This window comes from Lampetra fluviatilis, chromosome 73 (assembly GCF_964198595.1).
Source record: "Lampetra fluviatilis chromosome 73, kcLamFluv1.1, whole genome shotgun sequence".
Taxonomy (NCBI): domain Eukaryota; kingdom Metazoa; phylum Chordata; class Hyperoartia; order Petromyzontiformes; family Petromyzontidae; genus Lampetra; species Lampetra fluviatilis.
This window is the reverse complement of record NC_136347.1, coordinates 4,492,961-4,515,077: the sequence shown is the minus strand read 5'-3', so window position 1 is coordinate 4,515,077 and position 22,117 is coordinate 4,492,961. Positions and strand designations below refer to the sequence as shown.

General features: G+C 60.7%; 1 protein-coding gene across 2 annotated transcripts in view; it reads right to left on the bottom strand.

Annotated features, from left to right (window-relative positions):
- Nucleotides 1–273: 273 nt before the first annotated feature.
- The window catches only part of LOC144953246 (SEC14-like protein 2), a 126,571-nt gene continuing 104,727 nt past the window's right edge, over nt 274–22,117 (bottom strand). For both annotated transcript variants that reach the window (XM_078883814.1, XM_078883815.1), the window contains 3 exons: nt 5,626–5,759; nt 4,131–4,342; nt 274–2,540 (listed from right to left, as the gene is read on the bottom strand). In XM_078883814.1, the coding sequence (XP_078739940.1) occupies nt 2,425–2,540; nt 4,131–4,342; nt 5,626–5,759 (462 nt within the window). In that variant the 3' untranslated portion in view covers nt 274–2,424. The remainder of the gene's footprint in view (nt 2,541–4,130; nt 4,343–5,625; nt 5,760–22,117) is intronic.

Below are 22,117 nucleotides of genomic sequence, written 5' to 3'. Positions count from 1 at the left end.
TGATGAGTCTGTGGGTCTCTGTGTGGTGAGTCTGTGGGTCTCTGTGTGGTGAGTCTGTGGGTCTCTGTGTGATGAGTCTGTGGGTCTCTGTGTGGTGAGTCTGTGGGTCTCTGTGTGGTGAGTCTGTGAGTCTGTGTGTGGTGAGTCTGTGGGTCTCTGTGTGATGAGTCTGTGTGTGGTGAGTCTGTGGGTCTCTGTGTGGTGAGTCTGTGGGTCTCTGTGTGGTGAGTCTGTGGGTCTCTGTGTGATGAGTCTGTGGGTCTCTGTGTGGTGAGTCTATGGCTCTCTGTGTGGTGAGTCTGTGGGTCTCTGTGTGATGAGTCTGTGTGTGGTGAGTCTGTGGGTCTCTGTGTGGTGAGTCTATGGGTCTCTGTGTGGTGAGTCTGTGGGTCTCTGTGTGGTGAGTCTATGGGTCTCTGTGTGATGAGTCTATGGGTCTCTGTGTGAGTCTATGGGTCTCTGCGTGAGTCTATGTGTCTCTGTGTGGTGAGTCTATGGGTCTCTGTGTGGTGAGTCTGTGGGTCTCTGTGTGATGAGTCTATGGGTCTCTGTGTGGTGAGTCTGTGGGTCTCTGTGTGGTGAGTCTGTGGGTCTCTGTGTAATGAGTTGTGGGTCTCTGTGTGGTGAGTCTATGGGTCTCTGTGTGGTGAGTCTATGGGTCTCTGTGTGGTGAGTCTGTGGGTCTCTGTGTGGTGAGTCTGTGGGTCTCTGTGTGGTGAGTCTATGGGGCTCTGTGTGGTGAGTCTGTGGGTCTCTGTGTGGTGAGTCTGTGGGTCTCTGTGTGGTGAGTCTGTGGGTCTCTGTGTGGTGAGTCTATGGGTCTCTGTGTGGTGAGTCTATGGGTCTCTGTGTGATGAGTCTATGGGTCTCTGTGTGGTGAGTCTGTGTGTGGTGAGTCTGTGGGTCTCTGTGTGGTGAGTCTGTGGGTCTCTGTGTGGTGAGTCTGTGGGTCTCTGTGTGGTGAGTCTATGGGTCTCTGTGTGATGAGTCTGTGTGTGGTGAGTCTGTGGGTCTCTGTGTGATGAGTCTATGGGTCTCTGTGTGGTGAGTCTATGGGTCTCTGTGTGGTGAGTCTATGGGTCTCTGTGTGGTGAGTATATGGGTCTCTGTGTGGTGAGTCTATGGGTCTCTGTGTGGTGAGTCTGTGGGTCTCTGTGTGGTGAGTCTATGGGTCTCTGTGTGGTGAGTCTGTGGGTCTCTGTGTGGTGAGTCTGTGGGTCTCTGTGTGGTGAGTATGTGGGTCTCTGTGTGGTGAGTCTGTGGGTCTCTGTGTGGTGAGTATGTGGGTCTCTGTGTGGTGAGTCTGTGGGTCTCTGTGTGGTGAGTCTGTGGGTCTCTGTGTGGTGAATCTGTGGGTCTCTGTGTGGTGAGTCTGTGGGTCTCTGTGTGGTGAGTCTGTGGGTCTCTGTGTGGTGAGTCTATGGGTCTCTGTGTGTTGAGTCTGTGGGTCTCTGTGTGGTGAGTCTGTGGGTCTCTGTGTGGTGAGTCTGTGGGTCTCTGTGTGGTGAGTCTATGGGTCTCTGTGTGGTGAGTCTGTGGGTCTCTGTGTGGTGAGTCTGTGGGTCTCTGTGTGGTGAGTCTGTGGGTCTCTGTGTGGTGAGTCTGTGGGTCTCTGTGTGGTGAGTCTATGGGTCTCTGTGTGGTGAGTCTATGGGTCTCTGTGTGGTGAGTCTATGGGTCTCTGTGTGGTGAGTCTATGGGTCTCTGTGTGATGAGTCTGTGGGTCTCTGTGTGGTGAGTCTGTGGGTCTCTGTGTGATGAGTCTATGGGTCTCTGTGTGGTGAGTCTATGGGTCTCTGTGTGGTGAGTCTGTGGGTCTCTGTGTGATGAGTCTATGGGTCTCTGTGTGAGTCTATGGGTCTCTGTGTGGTGAGTCTATGGGTCTCTGTGTGGTGAGTCTATGGGTCTCTGTGTGATGAGTCTATGGGTCTCTGTGTGGTGAGTTTATGGGTCTCTGTGTGGTGAGTCTATGGGTCTCTGTGTGGTGAGTCTATGGGTCTCTGTGTGGTGAGTGACTGAGTGACTGGGTCACTGAGTGACTGTGTCACCACGTGACTCAGTGACTGTGTCACCACGTGACTAACTGACTGACTGTGTCACCACGTGACTCAGTGACTGTGTCACCACGTGACTCAGTGACTGGGGGTGGCAGCAGCTTGGCGGTGAACTGAGTGACTGAGTGACTGGGTCACTGAGTGACTGTGTCACCACGTGACTCAGTGACTGTGTCACCACGTGACTCAGTGACTGTGTCACCACGTGACTGAGTGACTGTGTCACCACGTGACTCAGTGACTGTGTCACCACGTGACTCAGTGACTGTGTCACCACGTGACTCAGTGACTGTGTCACCACGTGACTCAGTGACTGGGGGTGGAAGCAGCTTGGCGGTGAACTGGGTGACTGAGTGACTGAGTGACTGGGTCACTGAGTGACTGTGTCACCACGTGACTCAGTGACTGGGGGTGGAAGCAGCTTGACGGTGAACTGCAGCTTCTTGGAGTGAACCCACGAGTACGAGTTGTCAAACAGCAACGAGTCTGGGGGGGGGGGAGGTCACGGGGGGGTAACGGGGGGGTCACGGGGGGGGTCACGGGGGGGTCATGAGTCTATGCGTCTAGCGCAGTGTGGGGGGGGGTAGACACAGTGACACACACACAGACACACACACACACACACACAGACACACACACACAGACACACACAGTGACACACACACACACAGTGACACACACACACACAGTGACACACACACACACAGACACACACACACACACAGACACACAGACACACAGACACAGTGACACACACACACAGACACACACACACAGACACACACAGTGACACACACACACAGTGACACACACACAGAGTGACACACACAGTGACACACACACAGTGACACACACACAGTGACACACACAGTGACACACATAGTGACACACACACACAGTGACACACACACAGTGACACACACAGTGACACACACGGTGACACACAGTGACACACACACACAGTGACACACACACGGTGACACACACAGTGACACACACACAGTGACACACAGACACACAGTGACACACAGACACAGTGACACACAGACACACAACCACACACAGACACACACACACAGTGACACACACACACAGACACACACACACAGTGACACAGACATACACAGATACACACACACAGTGACACACACACACAGTGACACACACACAGTGACACACACACAGTGACACACACAGAGATACACACACAGACACACAGACACATACACACAGACACACACACACAGACACACACACACAGTGACACACACACACAGTGACACACACACAGACACACACACAGTGACACACACACAGTGACACACACAGTGACACACACACAGTGACACAGACACACACAGTGACACACACACAGACACACACACAGTGACACACACACAGTGACACACACAGTGACCCACACACAGTGACACAGACACACACAGTGACACACACACACACAGTGACACACAGACACACACACACACAGTGACACAGACACACACAGACACACACACACAGTGACACACACACAGTGACACACACATACACAGTGACACACACACAGTGACACACACACAGTGATAAACACACAGACACACACACACACAGTGACACACACACACAGTGACACACACACAGTGACACACACACAGTGACACACACACACAGACACACACACACAGTGACACACACACAGACACACACGCACACACGGTGACACACACAGTGACACACACACACACGGTGACACACACAGTGACACACACACACACACAGACACACACACACAGTGACACAGACACACACACAGTGACACACACACACACAGTGACACACACAGTGACACACACACAGTGACACACACACAGTGACACACACACACAGACACACACACACAGTGACACACACACAGACACACACGCACACACGGTGACACACACAGTGACACACACACACACACGGTGACACACACAGTGACACACACACACACACACAGACACACACACACAGTGACACAGACACACACACAGTGACACACACACAGTGACACACACACCCAGTTGAGAAACTCACAGATTCCCGTCTCGTGTGCCGTGAGTTCCCCGCTCTCTGGCACCAGGTGAGCGTTGTGCCTCTTCACCACCACCACCACCCTGGCCTCACCACCACCCTCACCACCACCCTCACCACCACCACCACCACCACCACCCTCACCACCACCACCACCACCTCTCTGCATACTCACCCCGAAGCCAATGTCGTGACTCTCAGTCTGGAACGACCATCTGGGCGACACAGAGGGAGGTGAGTAGGTGAGTGGGTGAGTGGGTGGGTGGGTGAGTGGGTGGGTGAGTGAGTGGGTGGGTGAGTGGGTAGGTGAGTGAGTGGGTGAGTGGGTGGGTGGGTGAGTGAGTGGGTGAGTGAGTGGGTGGGTGAGTGGGTGAGTGGGTGAGTGAGTGGGGGAGTGGGTGAGTGGGTGGGTGGGTGGGTGGGTGAGTGGGTGAGTGGGTGAGTGGGTGGGTGAGTGGGTGGGTGAGTGAGTGGGTGGGTGGGTGGGTGAGTGGGTGGGTGGGTGAGTGGGTGGGTGAGTGGGTGAGTGGGTGGGTGAGTGGGTGGGTGGGTGAGTGAGTGGGTGGGTGGGTGGGTGGGTGAGTGGGTGAGTGGGTGAGTGAGTGGGTGAGTGGGTGAGTGGGTGGGTGGGTGGGTGAGTGGGTGGGTGAGTGAGTGGGTGAGTGAGTGGGTGGGTGATGGGTGAGTGGGTGGGTGAGTGGGTGGGTAGGTGAGTGAGTGAGTGGCTGAGTGAGTGAGTGAGTGGCTGAGTGAGTGAGTGAGTGGCTGAGTGAGTGAGTGAGTGGCTGAGTGAGTGAGTGAGTGGCTGAGTGAGTAGGTGGGTGAGTGGTTACTTGATGATGCTGCCACTGGTGTCCACGTGTAGGCTGTGAGTGTGGGACGACCCCAGTGAGTGAGTGAGTGGCTGAGTGGGTGAGTGGGTAGGTGAGTGAGTGAGTGAGTGGCTGAGTGAGTGAGTGAGTGGCTGAGTGAGTGAGTGAGTGGTTACTTGATGATGCTGCCACTGGTGTCCACGTGTAGGCTGTGAGTGTGGGACGACCCCAGTGAGTGAGTGAGTGGGTGAGTGAGTGAGTGGGTGAGTGGGTGAGTGGGTGAGTGAGTGGCTGAGTGAGTAGGTGGGTGAGTGTTTACTTGATGATGCTGCCACTGGTGTCCACGTGAAGGCTGTGAGTGTGGGACGACCCCAGTGAGTGAGTGAGTGGGTGAGTGAGTGAGTGGCTGAGTGAGTGAGTGAGTGGCTGAGTGAGTGAGTAGGTGAGTGAGTGAGTGAGTGGCTGAGTGGGTGAGTGGCTGAGTGAGTGAGTGAGTGGGTGAGTGGCTGAGTGAGTGAGTGAGTGGGTGAGTGGCTGAGTGAGTGAGTGAGTGGCTGAGTGAGTGAGTGGCTGAGTGAGTGAGTGAGTGGGTGAGTGAGTGAGTGGCTGAGTGGGTGAGTAGGTGAGTGAGTGAGTGAGTGGCTGAGTGGGTGAGTGGCTGAGTGAGTAGGTGGGTGAGTGGTTACTTGATGATGCTGCCACTGGTGTCCACGTGTAGGCTGTGAGTGTGGGACGACCCCAGGCCTACTGTGAGGCGGCTCTCGTAGTCTCCGTCGCGAGCGGCGTACAACCTCACGGGGACCTCGGTGGGGAAGCGGATCTGGGGACACGGGGACACGGAGACACGGGGAGAGAGACATGGAGACACAGGGAGAGAGAGGGAGAGAGAGACACGGGGAGAGAGACACGGGGACACATAGAGAGAGTGAGAGAGACACGGGGAGAGAGACACGGGGAGAGAGACACGGGGACACATAGAGAGAGTGAGAGAGACACGGGGACACGGAGACACGGGGAGAGAGAGACACGGGGAGAGACACAGAGACACGGGGAGAGAGACACGGGGAGAGAGACACGGGGAGAGAGACACGGAGACACGGAGACACGGAGACACGGGGAGAGAGACACGGGGAGAGAGACACGGGGACATGGAGACACGAAGACACGGGGAGAGAGACACGGGCAGAGACACGGAGACACGGGGACACGGGGAGAGAGACACGGGGAGAGAGACACGGGGACATGGAGACACGAAGACACGGGGAGAGAGACACAGGGACACAGAGAAAGAGTGAGAGAGACACGGGGAGAGAGACACGGGGAGAGAGACACGTGGAAAGAGACACGGGGACATGGAGACACGGGGAGAGACACGGGGAGAGAGACACGGGGAGAGAGACACGGGGACATGGAGACACGGAGACACGGGGAGAGAGACACAGGGACACAGAGAGAGAGTGAGAGAGACACGGGGAGAGAGACACGGGGAGAGAGACACGGGGAGAGAGACACGGGGAGAGAGACACGGGGAGAGAGAGAGACACGGGGAGAGAGACACGGGGAGAGAGACACGGGGACATGGAGACACGAAGACACGGGGAGAGAGACACAGGGACACAGAGAAAGAGTGAGAGAGACACGGGGAGAGAGACACGGGGAGAGAGACACGTGGAAAGAGACACGGGGACATGGAGACACGGGGAGAGACACGGGGAGAGAGACACGGGGAGAGAGACACGGGGAGAGAGACACGTGGAAAGAGACACGGGGACATGGAGACACGGGGAGAGACACGGGGAGAGAGACACGGGGAGAGAGACACGGGGACATGGAGACACGAAGACACGGGGAGAGAGACACGGGCAGAGACACGGAGACACGGGGACACGGGGAGAGAGACACGGGGAGAGAGACACGGGGACATGGAGACACGAAGACACGGGGAGAGAGACACAGGGACACAGAGAAAGAGTGAGAGAGACACGGGGAGAGAGACACGGGGAGAGAGACACGTGGAAAGAGACACGGGGACATGGAGACACGGGGAGAGACACGGGGAGAGAGACACGGGGAGAGAGACACGGGGAGAGAGACACGTGGAAAGAGACACGGGGACATGGAGACACGGGGAGAGACACGGGGAGAGAGACACGGGGAGAGAGACACGGGGACATGGAGACACGGAGACACGGGGAGAGAGACACAGGGACACAGAGAGAGAGTGAGAGAGACACGGGGAGAGAGACACGGGGAGAGAGACACGGGGAGAGAGACACGGGGAGAGAGACACGGGGAGAGAGAGAGACACGGGGAGAGAGACACGGGGAGAGAGACACGGGGAGAGAGACACGGGGAGAGAGACACGGGGAGAGAGACACGGGGAGAGAGACACGGGGAGAGAGACACGGGGAGAGAGAGAGACACGGGGAGAGAGACACGGGGAGAGAGACACGGGGAGAGAGAGAGACACGGGGAGAGAGACACGGGGAGAGAGACACGGAGACACGGAGACACGGAGACACGGGGAGAGAGACACGGGGAGAGAGACACGGGGAGAGAGACACGGGGAGAGAGACACGGAGAGAGAGACACGGGGAGAGAGACACCGGGAGAGAGACACGGGGAGAGAGACACGGGGAGAGAGACACGGGGAGAGAGACACGGGGACATGGAGACACGAAGACACGGGGAGAGAGACACAGGGACACAGAGAAAGAGTGAGAGAGACACGGGGAGAGAGACACGGGGAGAGAGACACGTGGAAAGAGACACGGGGACATGGAGACACGGGGAGAGACACGGGGAGAGAGACACGGGGAGAGAGACACGGGGAGAGAGACACGTGGAAAGAGACACGGGGACATGGAGACACGGGGAGAGACACGGGGAGAGAGACACGGGGAGAGAGACACGGGGACATGGAGACACGGAGACACGGGGAGAGAGACACAGGGACACAGAGAGAGAGTGAGAGAGACACGGGGAGAGAGACACGGGGAGAGAGACACGGGGAGAGAGACACGGGGAGAGAGACACGGGGAGAGAGAGAGACACGGGGAGAGAGACACGGGGAGAGAGACACGGGGACATGGAGACACGAAGACACGGGGAGAGAGACACAGGGACACAGAGAAAGAGTGAGAGAGACACGGGGAGAGAGACACGGGGAGAGAGACACGTGGAAAGAGACACGGGGACATGGAGACACGGGGAGAGACACGGGGAGAGAGACACGGGGAGAGAGACACGGGGAGAGAGACACGTGGAAAGAGACACGGGGACATGGAGACACGGGGAGAGACACGGGGAGAGAGACACGGGGAGAGAGACACGGGGACATGGAGACACGGAGACACGGGGAGAGAGACACAGGGACACAGAGAGAGAGTGAGAGAGACACGGGGAGAGAGACACGGGGAGAGAGACACGGGGAGAGAGACACGGGGAGAGAGACACGGGGAGAGAGAGAGACACGGGGAGAGAGACACGGGGAGAGAGACACGGGGAGAGAGACACGGGGAGAGAGAGAGACACGGGGAGAGAGAGAGACACGGGGAGAGAGACACGGGGAGAGAGACACGGGGAGAGAGAGAGACACGGGGAGAGAGACACGGGGAGAGAGACACGGGGAGAGAGACACGGGGAGAGAGAGAGACACGGGGAGAGAGAGAGACACGGGGAGAGAGACACGGAGACACGGAGACACGGGGAGAGAGACACGGGGAGAGAGACACGGGGAGAGAGACACGGAGAGAGAGACACGGAGACACGGAGACACGGGGACACGGAGACACGGGGAGAGAGACACGGGGAGAGAGACACGGGGAGAGAGACACGGGGAGAGAGACACGGGGAGAGAGACACGGAGAGAGAGACACGGGGAGAGAGACACGGGGAGAGAGAGACACGGGGAGAGAGACACGGGGAGAGAGAGACACGGGGAGAGAGAGACACGGGGAGAGAGACACGGGGAGAGAGAGACACGGGGAGAGAGACACGGGGAGAGAGAGACGGGGAGAGAGACACGGGGAGAGAGACACGGGGAGAGAGACACGGAGAGAGAGACACGGGGAGAGAGACACGGGGAGAGAGACACGGGGAGAGAGACACGGGGACATGGAGACACGGGGAGAGAGACACGGGGAGAGAGACACGGGGAGAGAGAGACATGGAGAGAGAGACACGGTGAGAGAGAGAGACACGGGGAGAGAGACACGGGGAGAGAGACACGGGGAGAGAGACACGGGGAGAGAGACACTGGGAGAGAGACACGGAGACACGGGGACATGAAGACATGGAGACACGGGCAGAGACATGGGGACACGGGGACAGAGACATGGAGACACAGAGACACGGGGACAGAGACACGGAGACACGGGGACACGGAGACTCGGGGAGAGAGACACGGGGACACAGGGAGAGAGAGGGAGAGAGAGACACGGGGAGAGAGACACGGGGAGAGAGACACGGGGACACATAGAGAGAGTGAGAGAGACACGGGGAGAGAGACACGGGGAGAGAGAGACACGGGGAGAGACACAGAGACACGGGGAGAGAGACACGGGGAGAGAGACACGGGGACACAGGGAGAGAGAGGGAGAGAGAGACACGGGGAGAGAGACACGGGGAGAGAGACACGGGGACACATAGAGAGAGTGAGAGAGACACGGGGAGAGAGACACGGGGAGAGAGAGACACGGGGAGAGACACGGGGACACGGGGAGAGAAACACGGAGACACGGGGACACGGAGACTCGGGGAGAGAGACACGGGGACACAGGGAGAGAGAGGGAGAGAGAGACACGGGGAGAGAGACACGGGGACACATAGAGAGAGTGAGAGAGACACGGGGAGAGAGACACGGGGAGAGAGACACGGGGACACATAGAGAGAGTGAGAGAGACACGGGGACACGGAGACACGGGGAGAGAGAGACACGGGGAGAGACACAGAGACACGGGGAGAGAGACACGGGGAGAGAGACACGGGGAGAGAGACACGGAGACACGGAGACACGGAGACACGGGGAGAGAGACACGGGGAGAGAGACACGGGGACATGGAGACACGAAGACACGGGGAGAGAGACACGGGCAGAGACACGGAGACACGGGGACACGGGGAGAGAGACACGGGGAGAGAGACACGGGGACATGGAGACACGAAGACACGGGGAGAGAGACACAGGGACACAGAGAAAGAGTGAGAGAGACACGGGGAGAGAGACACGGGGAGAGAGACACGTGGAAAGAGACACGGGGACATGGAGACACGGGGAGAGACACGGGGAGAGAGACACGGGGAGAGAGACACGGGGAGAGAGACACGTGGAAAGAGACACGGGGACATGGAGACACGGGGAGAGACACGGGGAGAGAGACACGGGGAGAGAGACACGGGGACATGGAGACACGGAGACACGGGGAGAGAGACACAGGGACACAGAGAGAGAGTGAGAGAGACACGGGGAGAGAGACACGGGGAGAGAGACACGGGGAGAGAGACACGGGGAGAGAGACACGGGGAGAGAGAGAGACACGGGGAGAGAGACACGGGGAGAGAGACACGGGGAGAGAGACACGGGGAGAGAGACACGGGGAGAGAGACACGGGGAGAGAGACACGGGGAGAGAGACACGGGGAGAGAGAGAGACACGGGGAGAGAGACACGGGGAGAGAGACACGGGGAGAGAGAGAGACACGGGGAGAGAGACACGGGGAGAGAGACACGGAGACACGGAGACACGGAGACACGGGGAGAGAGACACGGGGAGAGAGACACGGGGAGAGAGACACGGGGAGAGAGACACGGAGAGAGAGACACGGGGAGAGAGACACCGGGAGAGAGACACGGGGAGAGAGACACGGGGAGAGAGACACGGGGAGAGAGACACGGAGACACGGGGACACGGGGACACGGGGAGAGAGACACGGGGAGAGAGACACGGGGAGAGAGACACGGGGAGAGAGACACGGGGAGAGAGACACGGAGAGAGAGACACGGGGAGAGAGACACGGGGAGAGAGAGACACGGGGAGAGAGACACGGGGAGAGAGAGACACGGGGAGAGAGAGACACGGGGAGAGAGACACGGGGAGAGAGAGACACGGGGAGAGAGACACGGGGAGAGAGACACGGGGAGAGAGACACGGGGAGAGAGACACGGGGAGAGAGACACGGGGAGAGAGACACGGGGAGAGAGACACGGGGACATGGAGACACGGGGAGAGAGACACGGGGAGAGAGACACGGGGAGAGAGAGACATGGAGAGAGAGACACGGTGAGAGAGAGAGACACGGGGAGAGAGACACGGGGAGAGAGACACGGGGAGAGAGACACGGGGAGAGAGACACTGGGAGAGAGACACGGAGACACGGGGACATGAAGACATGGAGACACGGGCAGAGACATGGGGACACGGGGACAGAGACATGGAGACACAGAGACACGGGGACAGAGACACGGAGACACGGGGACACGGAGACTCGGGGAGAGAGACACGGGGACACATAGAGAGAGGGAGAGAGAGACACGGGGAGAGAGACACGGGGAGAGAGACACGGGGACACATAGAGAGAGTGAGAGAGACACGGGGACACGGAGACACGGGGAGAGAGAGACACGGGGAGAGACACAGAGACACGGGGAGAGAGACACGGGGAGAGAGACACGGGGAGAGAGACACGGAGACACGGAGACACGGAGACACGGGGAGAGAGACACGGGGAGAGAGACACGGGGACATGGAGACACGAAGACACGGGGAGAGAGACACGGGCAGAGACACGGAGACACGGGGACACGGGGAGAGAGACACGGGCAGAGAGACACGGGGACATGGAGACACGAAGACACGGGGAGAGAGACACAGGGACACAGAGAAAGAGTGAGAGAGACACGGGGAGAGAGACACGGGGAGAGAGACACGTGGAAAGAGACACGGGGACATGGAGACACGGGGAGAGACACGGGGAGAGAGACACGGGGAGAGAGACACGGGGAGAGAGACACGTGGAAAGAGACACGGGGACATGGAGACACGGGGAGAGACACGGGGAGAAAGACACGGGGAGAGAGACACGGGGACATGGAGACACGGAGACACGGGGAGAGAGACACAGGGACACAGAGAGAGAGTGAGAGAGACACGGGGAGAGAGACACGGGGAGAGAGACACGGGGAGAGAGACACGGGGAGAGAGACACGGGGAGAGAGACACGGGGAGAGAGACACGGGGAGAGAGACACGGGGAGAGAGACACGGGGAGAGAGAGAGACACGGGGAGAGAGACACGGGGAGAGAGATTCGGGGAGAGAGAGAGACACGGGGAGAGAGACACGGGGAGATAGACACGGGGAGAGAGAGAGACACGGGGAGAGAGACACGGGGAGAGAGACACGGAGACACGGAGACACGGAGACACGGGGAGAGAGACACGGGGAGAGAGACACGGGGACATGGAGACACGAAGACACGGGGAGAGAGACACGGGCAGAGACACGGAGACACGGGGACACGGGGAGAGAGACACGGGCAGAGAGACACGGGGACATGGAGACACGAAGACACGGGGAGAGAGACACAGGGACACAGAGAAAGAGTGAGAGAGACACGGGGAGAGAGACACGGGGAGAGAGACACGTGGAAAGAGACACGGGGACATGGAGACACGGGGAGAGACACGGGGAGAGAGACACGGGGAGAGAGACACGGGGAGAGAGACACGTGGAAAGAGACACAGGGACATGGAGACACGGGGAGAGACACGGGGAGAGAGACACGGGGAGAGAGACACGGGGACATGGAGACACGGAGACACGGGGAGAGAGACACAGGGACACAGAAAGAGAGTGAGAGAGACACGGGGAGAGAGACACGGGGAGAGAGACACGGGGAGAGAGACACGGGGAGAGAGACACGGGGAGAGAGAGAGACACGGGGAGAGAGACACGGGGAGAGAGACACGGGGAGAGAGACACGGGGAGAGAGACACGGGGAGAGAGAGAGACACGGGGAGAGAGACACGGGGAGAGAGACACGGGGAGAGAGAGAGACACGGGGAGAGAGAGAGACACGGGGAGAGAGACACGGGGAGAGAGACACGGGGAGAGAGAGAGACACGGGGAGAGAGACACGGGGAGAGAGACACGGAGACACGGAGACACGGAGACACGGGGAGAGAGACACAGGGACACAGAGAGAGAGTGAGAGAGACACGGGGAGAGAGACACGGGGAGAGAGACACGGGGAGAGAGACACGGGGAGAGAGACACGGGGAGAGAGAGAGACACGGGGAGAGAGACACGGGGAGAGAGACACGGGGAGAGAGACACGGGGAGAGAGACACGGGGAGAGAGACACGGGGAGAGAGACACGGGGAGAGAGACACGGGGAGAGAGAGAGACACGGGGAGAGAGACACGGGGAGAGAGACACGGGGAGAGAGAGAGACACGGGGAGAGAGACACGGGGAGAGAGACACGGAGACACGGAGACACGGAGACACGGGGAGAGAGACACGGGGAGAGAGACACGGGGAGAGAGACACGGGGAGAGAGACACGGAGAGAGAGACACGGGGAGAGAGACACCGGGAGAGAGACACGGGGAGAGAGACACGGGGAGAGAGACACGGGGAGAGAGACACGGAGACACGGGGACACGGGGACACGGGGAGAGAGACACGGGGAGAGAGACACGGGGAGAGAGACACGGGGAGAGAGACACGGAGAGAGAGACACGGGGAGAGAGACACGGGGAGAGAGAGACACGGGGAGAGAGACACGGGGAGAGAGAGACACGGGGAGAGAGAGACACGGGGAGAGAGACACGGGGAGAGAGAGACACGGGGAGAGAGACACGGGGAGAGAGACACGGGGAGAGAGACACGGGGAGAGAAACACGGGGAGAGAGACACGGGGAGAGAGACACGGAGAGAGAGACACGGGGAGAGAGACACGGGGAGAGAGACACGGGGACATGGAGACACGGGGAGAGAGACACGGGGAGAGAGACACGGGGACATGGAGACACGAAGACACGGGGAGAGAGACACGGGCAGAGACACGGAGACACGGGGACACGGGGAGAGAGACACGGGCAGAGAGACACGGGGACATGGAGACACGAAGACACGGGGAGAGAGACACAGGGACACAGAGAAAGAGTGAGAGAGACACGGGGAGAGAGACACGGGGAGAGAGACACGTGGAAAGAGACACGGGGACATGGAGACACGGGGAGAGACACGGGGAGAGAGACACGGGGAGAGAGACACGGGGAGAGAGACACGTGGAAAGAGACACGGGGACATGGAGACACGGGGAGAGACACGGGGAGAAAGACACGGGGAGAGAGACACGGGGACATGGAGACACGGAGACACGGGGAGAGAGACACAGGGACACAGAGAGAGAGTGAGAGAGACACGGGGAGAGAGACACGGGGAGAGAGACACGGGGAGAGAGACACGGGGAGAGAGACACGGGGAGAGAGACACGGGGAGAGAGACACGGGGAGAGAGACACGGGGAGAGAGACACGGGGAGAGAGAGAGACACGGGGAGAGAGACACGGGGAGAGAGATTCGGGGAGAGAGAGAGACACGGGGAGAGAGACACGGGGAGAGAGACACGGGGAGAGAGAGAGACACGGGGAGAGAGACACGGGGAGAGAGACACGGAGACACGGAGACACGGAGACACGGGGAGAGAGACACGGGGAGAGAGACACGGGGACATGGAGACACGAAGACACGGGGAGAGAGACACGGGCAGAGACACGGAGACACGGGGACACGGGGAGAGAGACACGGGCAGAGAGACACGGGGACATGGAGACACGAAGACACGGGGAGAGAGACACAGGGACACAGAGAAAGAGTGAGAGAGACACGGGGAGAGAGACACGGGGAGAGAGACACGTGGAAAGAGACACGGGGACATGGAGACACGGTGAGAGACACGGGGAGAGAGACACGGGGAGAGAGACACGTGGAAAGAGACACAGGGACATGGAGACACGGGGAGAGACACGGGGAGAGAGACACGGGGAGAGAGACACGGGGACATGGAGACACGGAGACACGGGGAGAGAGACACAGGGACACAGAGAGAGAGTGAGAGAGACACGGGGAGAGAGACACGGGGAGAGAGACACGGGGAGAGAGACACGGGGAGATAGACACGGGGAGAGAGAGAGACACGGGGAGAGAGACACGGGGAGAGAGACACGGGGAGAGAGACACGGGGAGAGAGACACGGGGAGAGAGAGAGACACGGGGAGAGAGACACGGGGAGAGAGACACGGGGAGAGAGACACGGGGAGAGAGAGAGACACGGGGAGAGAGACACGGGGAGAGAGACACGGGGAGAGAGAGAGACACGGGGAGAGAGACACGGGGAGAGAGACACGGAGACACGGAGACACGGAGACACGGGGAGAGAGACACGGAGACACGGAGACACGGAGACACGGGGAGAGAGACACAGGGACACAGAGAGAGAGTGAGAGAGACACGGGGAGAGAGACACGGGGAGAGAGACACGGGGAGAGAGACACGGGGAGAGAGACACGGGGAGAGAGAGAGACACGGGGAGAGAGAGAGACACGGGGAGAGAGACACGGGGAGAGAGACACGGGGAGAGAGACACGGGGAGAGAGACACGGGGAGAGAGACACGGGGAGAGAGACACGGGGAGAGAGACACGGGGAGAGAGAGAGACACGGGGAGAGAGACACGGGGAGAGAGACACGGGGAGAGAGAGAGACACGGGGAGAGAGACACGGGGAGAGAGACACGGAGACACGGAGACACGGAGACACGGGGAGAGAGACACGGGGAGAGAGACACGGGGAGAGAGACACGGGGAGAGAGACACGGAGAGAGACACGGGGAGAGAGACACCGGGAGAGAGACACGGGGAGAGAGACACGGGGAGAGAGACACGGGGAGAGAGACACGGAGACACGGGGACACGGGGACACGGGGAGAGAGACACGGGGAGAGAGACACGGGGAGAGAGACACGGGGAGAGAGACACGGGGAGAGAGACACGGAGAGAGAGACACGGGGAGAGAGACACGGGGAGAGAGAGACACGGGGAGAGAGACACGGGGAGAGAGAGACACGGGGAGAGAGAGACACGGGGAGAGAGACACGGGGAGAGAGAGACACGGGGAGAGAGACACGGGGAGAGAGACACGGGGAGAGAGACACGGGGAGAGAAACACGGGGAGAGAGACACGGGGAGAGAGACACGGAGAGAGAGACACGGGGAGAGAGACACGGGGAGAGAGACACGGGGACATGGAGACACGGGGAGAGAGACACGGGGAGAGAGACACGGGGAGAGAGAGACATGGAGAGAGAGACACGGTGAGAGAGAGAGACACGGGGAGAGAGACACGGGGAGAGAGACACGGGGAGAGAGACACGGGGAGAGAGACACAGGGAGAGAGACACGGAGACACGGGGACATGAAGACATGGAGACACGGGCAGAGACATGGGGACACGGGGACAGAGACATGGAGACACAGAGACACGGGGACAGAGACACGGAGACACGGGGACACGGAGACTCGGGGAGAGAGACACGGGGACACAGGGAGAGAGAGGGAGAGAGAGACACGGGGAGAGAGACACGGGGAGAGAGACACGGGGACACATAGAGAGAGTGAGAGAGACACGGGGAGAGAGACACGGGGAGAGAGAGACACGGGGAGAGACACAGAGACACGGGGAGAGAGACACGGGGAGAGAGACACGGGGACACAGGGAGAGAGAGGGAGAGAGAGACACGGGGAGAGAGACACGGGGAGAGAGACACGGGGACACATAGAGAGAGTGAGAGAGACACGGGGAGAGAGACACGGGGAGAGAGAGACACGGGGAGAGACACAGAGACACGGGGAGAGAGACACGGGGAGAGAGACACGGGGACACATAGAGAGAGTGAGAGAGACACGGGGAGAGAGACACGGGGAGAGAGAGACACGGGGAGAGACACAGAGACACGGGGAGAGAGACACGGGGAGAGAGACACGGGGACACAGGGAGAGAGAGGGAGAGAGAGAGAGGGAGAGAGAGACACGGGGACAGAGACACGGGGACAGAGACACGGAGACACGGGGACACGGAGACTCGGGGAGAGAGACACGGGGACACATAGAGAGAGTGAGAGAGACACGGGGACAGAGACACGGGGACAGAGACACGGGGACACGGAGACTCGGGGAGAGAGACACGGGGACACATAGAGAGAGTGAGAGAGACACGGGGACACGGAGACACGGGGAGAGAGAGACACGGGGAGAGACACAGAGACACGGGGAGAGAGACACGGGGAGAGAGACACGGAGACACGGGGACATGGAGACATGGAGACATGGAGACACGGGGAGAGAGACACGGGGACACGGGGAGAGAGACACGGGGAGAGAGACACGGGGACACGGGGAGAGAGACACGGGGAGAGAGACACGGGGACACGGGGAGAGAGACACGGGGAGAGAGACACGGGGACACGGGGAGAGAGATACGGGGAGAGAGACACGGGGAGAGAGACACGGGGACACGGGGAGAGAGACATGGGGAGAGAGACACGGGGAGAGAGACACGGGGACACGGGGAGAGAGACACGGGGACACGGGGAGAGAGACACGGGGACATGGGGAGAGAGACACGGGGACACGGGGAGAGAGACACGGGGACACGGGGAGAGAGACACGGGGATACGGGGAGAGAGACATGGGGAGAGAGACACGGGGACACGGGGAGAGAGACACGGGGACACGGGGAGAGAGACACGGGGAGAGAGACACGGGGACACGGGGAGAGAGACACGGGGAGAGAGACACGGGGACACGGGGAGAGAGACACGGGGAGAGAGACACGGGGACACGGGGAGAGAGATACGGGGAGAGAGACACGGGGAGAGAGACACGGGGACACGGGGAGAGAGACATGGGGAGAGAGACACGGGGAGAGAGACACGGGGACACGGGGAGAGAGACACGGGGACACGGGGAGAGAGACACGGGGACACGGGGAGAGAGACACGGGGACACGGGGAGAGAGACACGGGGACACGGGGAGAGAGACACGGGGATACGGGGAGAGAGACATGGGGAGAGAGACACGGGGAGAGAGACACGGGGACACGGGGAGAGAGACACGGGGACACGGGGAGAGAGACACGGGGACACGGGGAGAGAGACACGGGGATACGGGGAGAGAGACATGGGGAGAGAGACACGGGGACACGGGGAGAGAGACACGGGGACACGGGGAGAGAGACACGGGGAGAGAGACACGGGGACACGGGGAGAGAGACACGGGGAGAGAGACACGGGGACACGGGGAGAGAGATACGGGGAGAGAGACACGGGGAGAGAGACACGGGGACACGGGGAGAGAGACATGGGGAGAGAGACACGGGGAGAGAGACACGGGGACACGGGGAGAGAGACACGGGGACACGGGGAGAGAGACACGGGGACACGGGGAGAGAGACACGGGGACACGGGGAGAGAGACACGGGGACACGGGGAGAGAGACACGGGGATACGGGGAGAGAGACATGGGGAGAGAGACACGGGGAGAGAGACACGGGGACACGGGGAGAGAGACACGGGGACACGGGGAGAGAGACACGGGGACACGGGGAGAGAGACACGGGGACACGGGGAGAGAGACATGGGGAGAGAGACACGGGGAGAGAGACACGGGGACACGGGGAGAGAGACACGGGGACACGGGGAGAGAGACACGGGGACACGGGGAGAAAGACACGGGGACACGGGGAGAGAGACACGGGGACACGGGGAGAGAGACACAGGGATACGGGGAGAGAGACATGGGGAGAGAGACACGGGGACACGGGGAGAGAGACACGGGGACACGGGGAGAGAGACACGGGGAGAGAGACACGGGGACACGGGGAGAGAGACATGGGGAGAGAGACACGGGGACACGGGGAGAGAGACATGGGGAGAGAGACACGGGGACACGGGGAGAGAGACACGGGGACACGGGGAGAGAGACACGGGGACACGGGGAGAGAGATACGGGGACACGGGGAGAGAGACATGGGGAGAGAGACACGGGGAGAGAGACACGGGACACGGGGAGAGAGAGACATGGGGGGAGAGAGACATGGGGAGAGAGACACGGGACACGGGGAGAGAGAGACATGGGGAGAGAGACATGGGGAGAGAGTGAGAGAGACATGGGGGGAGAGAGACATGGGGAGAGAGACACGGGACACGGGGAGAGATAGACATGGAGAGAGAGACATGGGGAGAGAGTGAGAGAGACATGGGGGGAGAGAGACATGGGGAGAGAGACACGGGACACGGGGAGAGAGAGACATGGGGAGAGAGACATGGGGAGAGAGTGAGAGAGACATGGGGGGAGAGAGACATGGGGAGAGGCACGGAGACACGGGGAGAGAGACACGGGGAGAGAGACACGGGGGCACGGGGAGAGAGACATGGGGAGAGAGACACGGGGACACGGGGAGAGAGACACGGGACACGGGGAGAGAGAAACATGGGGAGAGAGACATGGGGAGAGAGTGAGAGAGACATGGGGGGAGAGAGACACGGGGACACGGGGAGAGAGACACGGGGACACGGGGAGAGAGACACGGGGACACGGGGAGAGAGACACGGAGACACGGGGAGAGAGACATGGGGAGAGAGACACGGGGGCACGGGGAGAGAGACACGGGGAGAGAGACACGGGGACACGGGGAGAGAGACACGGGGACACGGGGAGAGAGACACGGGGACACGGGGAGAGAAACACAGGGACACGGGGAGAGAGACACGGGGACACGGGGAGAGAGACACGGGGATACGGGGAGAGAGACATGGGGAGAGAGACACGGGGACACGGGGAGAGAGACACGGGGACACGGGGAGAGAGACACGGGGAGAGAGACACGGGGACACGGGGAGAGAGACATGGGGAGAGAGACACGGGGACACGGGGAGAGAGACATGGGGAGAGAGACACGGGGACACGGGGAGAGAGACACGGGGACACGGGGAGAGAGACACGGGGACACGGGGAGAGAGACACGGGGACACGGGGAGAGAGACATGGGGAGAGAGACACGGGGACACGGGGAGAGAGACACGGGACACGGGGAGAGAGAAACATGGGGAGAGAGACATGGGGAGAGAGTGAGAGAGACATGGGGGGAGAGAGACACGGGGACACGGGGAGAGAGACACGGGGACACGGGGAGAGAGACACGGGGACACGGGGAGAGAGACACGGAGACACGGGGAGAGAGACATGGGGAGAGATACACGGGGTCACGGGGAGAGAGACACGGTGACACGGGGAGAGAGACACGGGGACACGGGGAGAGAGACACGGGGGCACGGGGAGAGAGACATGGGGAGAGAGACACGGGGGCACGGAGAGAGAGACACGGGGACACGGGGAGAGAGACACGGGGAGAGAGACACGGGGACACGGGGAGAGAGACACGGGGAGAGAGACACGGGGACACGGGGAGAGAGACACGGGGACACGGGGAGAGAGACACGGGGAGAGAGACACGGGGACACGGGGAGAGAGACACGGGGAGAGAGACACGGAGACACGGGGAGAGAGAGACACGGGGAGAGAGACACGGGGACACGGGGAGAGAGACACGGGGAGAGAGACACGGAGACACGGGGAGAGAGAGACACGGGGAGAGAGACATGGGGAGAGAGTGAGAGAGACATGGGGGGAGAGAGACATGGGGAGAGAGACACGGGGACACGGGGAGAGAGACACGGAGACACGGGGAGAGAGACATGGGGAGAGAGACACGGGGGCACGGGGAGAGAGACATGGGGAGAGAGACACGGAGACACGGAGACACGGAGACACGGGGAGAGAGACATGGGGAGAGAGACACGGAGACACGGGGAGAGAGACATGGGGAGAGAGACACGGGGGCACGGGAAGAGAGACATGGGGAGAGAGACACGGGGAGAGAGACACGGGGACACGGGGAGAGAGACACGGGGACACGGGGAGAGAGACATGGGGAGAGGGACACGGGGACACGGGGAGAGAGACATGGGGACACGGGGAGAGAGACACGGGGAGAGAGACACGGGGACACGGGGAGAGAGACATGGGGAGAGAGACACGGGGACACGGGGAGAGAGACACGGGGACACGGGGAGAGAGACACGGGGATACGGGGAGAGAGACATGGGGAGAGAGACACGGGGACACGAGGAGAGAGACACGGGGACACGGGGAGAGAGACACGGGGAGAGAGACACGGGGACACGGGGAGAGAGACATGGGGAGAGAGACACGGGGACACGGGGAGAGAGACATGGGGAGAGAGACACGGGGACACGGGGAGAGAGACACGGGGACACGGGGAGAGAGACACGGGGACACGGGGAGAGAGACACGGGGACACGGGGAGAGAGACACGGGGACACGGGGAGAGAGACACGGGGAGAGAGACACGGGGACACGGGGAGAGAGACACGGGGAGAGAGACACGGGGAGAGAGAGACACGGGGAGAGAGACACGGGGACACGGGGAGAGAGACACGGGGAGAGAGACACGGAGACACGGGGAGAGAGAGACACGGGGAGAGAGACATGGGGAGAGAGTGAGAGAGACATGGGGGGAGAGAGACATGGGGAGAGAGACACGGGGACACGGGGAGAGAGACACGGAGACACGGGGAGAGAGACATGGGGAGAGAGACACGGGGGCACGGGGAGAGAGACATGGGGAGAGAGACACGGAGACACGGAGACACGGGGAGAGAGACATGGGGAGAGAGACACGGGGAGAGAGACATGGGGAGAGAGACACGGGGGCACGGGGAGAGAGACATGGGGAGAGGGACACGGGGACACGGGGAGAGAGACACGGGGACACGGGGAGAGAGACACGGGGAGAGAGACACGGGGACACGGGGAGAGAGACATGGGGAGAGAGACACGGGGACACGGGGAGAGAGACACGGGGACACGGGGAGAGAGACACGGGGATACGGGGAGAGAGACATGGGGAGAGAGACACGGGGACACGGGGAGAGAGACACGGGGAGAGAGACACGGGGACACGGGGAGAGAGACATGGGGAGAGAGACACGGGGACAAGGGGAGAGAGACATGGGGAGAGAGACACGGGGACACGGGG